The 5,000-nt window shown below is 42.2% G+C and overlaps 1 protein-coding gene across 1 annotated transcript in view; it reads left to right on the top strand.

The window, feature by feature from the left end:
- Positions 1-4,025, top strand: part of LOC138056356 (vesicle-fusing ATPase 1-like) — a 23,391-nt gene extending 19,366 nt beyond the window's left edge. The window contains exons 5-8 of the mRNA XM_068902139.1: positions 1,445-1,579; positions 2,625-2,686; positions 3,355-3,406; positions 3,737-4,025. Of these exons, the coding sequence (XP_068758240.1) occupies positions 1,445-1,579; positions 2,625-2,686; positions 3,355-3,406; positions 3,737-3,811 (324 nt within the window). The 3' untranslated portion in view covers positions 3,812-4,025. The remainder of the gene's footprint in view (positions 1-1,444; positions 1,580-2,624; positions 2,687-3,354; positions 3,407-3,736) is intronic.
- The last annotated feature ends 975 nt before the right edge of the window (positions 4,026-5,000 follow it).

Raw genomic sequence — 5,000 nt, 5'->3', positions numbered from 1 at the left:
AGCATCTTTCCTAATGCTCCTATTATTGCTTACAGGAAGGACAAATCACTCAATGACTTTTTAGTCAGAGCTTCAATTCTTGCTCAAACGTGAAACCACCTAAACCTAGCAAATCCTAGGAACGCACTGGTTTCCTATATGCAACAAATAAAGCATTCCTAAACCCTGACGAACCTACTAGACCACCTCAAGTCAGAGCCCTATTTCTTTCGCATAAAAACTAAGCGCGGAGTTATATACGGTAAGGAGGTTGACAATATAGCGTTTTCACATGACGTCACGGCGGCCATGTTGGTCTTCCAAAACAAAGGAATAGCGGCCATGATGGTTACCAAACGAATCCTCCGGGAATTAAACTTTATTTTTATGCAAATGCTTTCTTTTCTTTCAGTAATCCAATATGGCTGCTGGTCAAAACGCTCCATTTTTGTCACCCCCCCCCCCCCCCCCTTACCGTATAACTCCGTATATACAGAGTGTGCAAAGCTATTGCTTTTGCTCACTAAATTTGCAAATTTGTGACGTCCTCGTTGCCGTCGCCTTTCTGGTTGCTAAAGCTTTCTATTAACTGTGTGGGACGTTAAAGAACCCACAGATTATTCGAAAAGAGTAGGGCACGAAGTTCCCGGTGCTGTGGTCTGACCTTTCCAGTAAGTGCTGGAGCCTCACTCAAACTCAAACTTACAAATTCTCTAGGGCTCTTGCTTGTTTTTGTCTCGAGCCTTATGGTTTGGAACCAGTGTCTTCAGACCGAGGTGACAATGCTGCAATGTTCAATTTCTGGTGAACGAACAAAAAGTGAGCTAATCTTTCGTTTTCGTCCACCAACATGACGGTGAGGACGTCACGTGAAAAACACCCATTCTTGGGGCGCTTTCCTTTTGTCAGAACTGGCTGGCCAGACCCGTCAGTTTGAGAAGAAAATGCAACAATGTGAATGAACACTTGCATGATAATCCCTCGCATTCGCTTGGAGGAGAATATATCAATTTCGAAGCGTGTTAATTTGAAGACGTTGTAGCAATAGTCCTTCCAAATGCCCGGTCTGTCTGGTCAGTTCTGTCAAATGGAAAGCGTTCTTGGTTTGCATCCCCGGGATGGGACGGCCATGTTGGAGTACAGAACAATACAAAATGGCCCCACAAGTTTTGCATAATAGAATAAAATTCCCAAAAGACATTTTAATGCATTGTTCTGTACACCAACATGGCCGTTATGACGTAAGATGCAAACCAATTCTCTTTTCGTCCTATTTTTTTCCGAAAGATATACTACTTTCTTTCTAGTTTTTGGTAAAACATTCTCCTGTTTTCCTTATGTCTATTTTGCCCCTTGCTCTGCTTGACACTGTAAACTTTCACAAAAAGAACGACAACAGCATGTCTTAATTAAAGAGGACAGGGCAGCCGGGTGATGTTCACCATACATTCTCCTTGGGTTTTAGGGTCGCAAGCTAATCATTATCGGAACAACTAGCTGTTGCGACGTATTGGAAACCATGCGAATTGTAGAAGCGTTCAACACCGTCATTCATGTTTCCTGTTTGTCTTCACCTGATCATCTCAAATCAGTGTTTCAGGTCAGTAGCACTCAACATTGTTGTCTCACATTACTCTCCTAATCTCTCGTTTATATAGAGAGAATTATTGAACAGACAGTTAGGGTTAGGGTTTATGAAAGCTGTTTATCGATGAAAAGAGTCACGGGGGAAGAGCAAAGGGGAAATAAAAGCATTTATGGACCTCAAGCAACTCTGTTATAGAAATTTCTGGAGGAGAAAAGATCATTATTAAACCGTGCCACGTTTTACAACGATGAAAAGAGAGGCGGTTCTTTGCAGCACCATTTAAACTCTGCTCTGAGTGGGTTTTCGTCAACGTTAGCTCGAAGGTATTTTCTCAAGTGCTCTGAAAGAGGATACCTAAATATCGAGTCAGGACTCGACCTGGGACTCTCCTTAAGACTCGAGCCGGGACTTGAGTTCGGACTCGAGCCGGGACTCGAGTTCGGACTCGAGCCAGGACTCGAGCTAGGACTCGAGCCAGGCCTCGAGATCAAGACTGGAAATCAAGACGTCGCTCTCTAAAAAAAAAAAAATTAATTTAAGTCTCCCATGGAATATCGCTGCTGAAGAGTAATTAGGCCTAAGCTAGATTAATTAGGCCTAAGCTTTGATTTTAAAATTTCGTGAAGTGTTTAACATTGTTTGTTGCCATTTGATTATACAGCATTATCAAATTGTGTTTAAAATATTGCCCCTCAGCAGCTAGCGGTGTGGTGGTCGATTTGTGAGGTGACGGTTTCAGTAATCAATATTCCCAGGTAATTCGGGTCCCGTGTCCATGGGTTGAACTCGAGTGCTAACTCGAGTCCCAGCTCGAATCCTGGCTGAAGTCCTACCTCGAGTCCTGGCATTGATATTAGTTATCTCGCTGAAAGCACTTTGGAGAGTGCTTTCAGCTTTTCATTGCTACCAATAGCGAGTGATAAAGGAAGACCTCAAGTTGTTTCCCAAACTTAACAGAAACGTTCGCAAGCTAGTTGGCATAGCCAAAGCCTGGCTTGTGGGAGCCTTTGTATCTGGTTTGCATGCTTTTAAGCTGTGATATTTGTGTTTTGTTCAGGGCGTTAAGTTGTTTGATGCCGACGAAGTCAAAGAAATCGAGAGAAATATTGGTCAACAAAGGTACATTAGTGTCAGAGAAGTTACAATCATCAATATATTGCGGTTTTCTGTTTTCACCAACCCATGAAACAAACAACCTTTGAACAATCTACATCGTCTTTATGTTATAAGGAACCCCTAAGATGAGGGGCTCTGGGAACCAGAAGGCACCTGGTGTGAGGAGGCGCGGTAGCGTAGTGATTAGCGTACCAAAAACCTTAAATAACACCAGGTTTTCTGAGCCCGCGAGACTCAGCACCCTCAGTAAACCATTGTTTTAACGAAAACCGCTGGTCAGTAACCTGGTTTTGGTCATTGCTGTCTAAGGTCTTTCGCCGAATTCCCGTCCTTAGGGGGTCGCTGATTGGAGACCCGGCTCTACTATCGTGTTGTTTCCTTTGGAAAAGAATATTAGTTCCACGCTGTCTCATCATTCAAGTGTATTAATGGTGCCCTGTGACACACTCAGGGGGATAGCCTTTCAATGGACCAGTGACCCGTTAAGGGGGAAGTAGCATTACTCTTCGTCGCTTCATGCTTCAGACGATGGGATGATCTCCGTTCGTGCGATCGCCAGTGGCTCGTGTACGTTCTTGCTTTTTGCATTGCGTTCATAACTGCGAGGACCATAGCTTCAATTGATGGAATATTTGCTGTGTTAACTGTTAACAATAATTTTTTTCTTCAAGGGTATTTATTGGCATAAAGAAACTACTTATGATGGCAGAAATGGCTATTCAGGTACATTAAATCTAAATTGGACGAAATTCATTTTACCATCTAAAGTAATTTTGACATGACAACAGGGCATATAATGTTGGTGTTCCTGTGCCGCATTGATTTCCAAAATTAAAAATAAAGCTTTATTCCTATGCAAATCTATGTTTCGGTTGTGAAAAAACATGGATTCTAATCTTTTAAAATTAATGATGCATGTTTCCTAGTTGAGCAAATTTGTGTTTATAATACCCTTCCTGTATCGGTTTCACTCTTTGAAAACTTTACGGTTACTTTCGATGTCTCAACTCATCGACATGTTTTTCAACTCAACATTTGTTTTTTCTTTACCAGTCCAACAAGCGGGATCGGGTGGACAAGTTCTTGAGTCTCCTAGAAGACGAGAAATGGCAAGAACTATGCCAATAAGCCTCTGAATATAACATTCATATACTGTAGGCCTTTGATGAAGTTTGGTTTTGTTCTTAGAAATTCGTTGCTCTTGAAATTTTTTTCCTGCGTACTATGGTTTGGGTGACACAAATAGCAAGCTTCAGTTACAATGTTCCCTAAACAAGACTAGACCAAAATACTTAAAGCTCCCTGTTTCACTCTTTGTCTGGGTTCTTAACGTCCCATAGAATTCTTTAGAAGAGTTGTTAGACAGGGTCTCTTCAATTATAACAGGATTAACTATTCTAGGGTAATGTGAAGTGTTGTTTTCTACCCATGTAAACCATGTGAGCGTTAGCCCTACTAATGGAAATGGGCCCACACAAGGAAGGTTACGTTTTCTGTCCTTGTGCGGGCCCAATTCCATTAGTAGGGCTAACGCTCACATGGTTTACATGGGTAGAAAACAGCACTTCACATTACCCTACAATAGTTAATTCTGTTGAAATATAAAGTGCTACATGGCCAACGTTTGCAAAAACGTAACCTTCCTTCTCTTCAATTATAGTCTATATTGTTTATCCCAGAGAGTTGTGAAACGAATCACGGCCTGTGATTTTTACGGTCGTTATCTGAGGACTGTCGAACAAGACGTAGATGTGATTCAAAGGGCAGTATTTTTCTCCTCTTGGTGCTTAGCCCTAGGTTAAAAAAGTGAAAACGAGCGCTTTGTCAATCAACCGTTGATGTAGATGGCGGGTTCATACTAGTGACGTAAGAAGGCTTTAAGTATGCGCGAGGTCTACTATGAATGTGAACGTGGTTTATTTTATTTGAAGTACCTTACTATGTAACCTTAAAAACGAGGTATCTTCAGAGAAGCCGAAGTACGATTATCCTGGTCGAATGCGAATTTGCGAAGATCCAACTGAAACACGACAAGGCGATAACGCGTCAAGTAAGTCTCCAGGTGACTTGAATTTCTGTCGCACTTATGGCTTACTTGGCGCCTATTCAGGGCTCCAGACAGACACGGCGGCGCCTGGTCCTATCACGAGCAACCCGTCTTTTGAAAACGTCGTTTGTCTCTTTTTTGAGATTCTCAGTCACCTACATTGTCATGGCCAGGAATCTCTAACGATGTCGCCTGTTTTTCTGTAACCGTTGGTTTTCGGCTTGAATTTCCTTGCGTAGGGCGTCTTCGTACTTACTATTAGAGATGTAA

Source organism: Montipora capricornis, chromosome 7, assembly GCF_036669925.1.
Source record: "Montipora capricornis isolate CH-2021 chromosome 7, ASM3666992v2, whole genome shotgun sequence".
Classification (NCBI taxonomy): domain Eukaryota; kingdom Metazoa; phylum Cnidaria; class Anthozoa; order Scleractinia; family Acroporidae; genus Montipora; species Montipora capricornis.
This window is presented reverse-complemented; position numbering and strand designations above follow the sequence as displayed.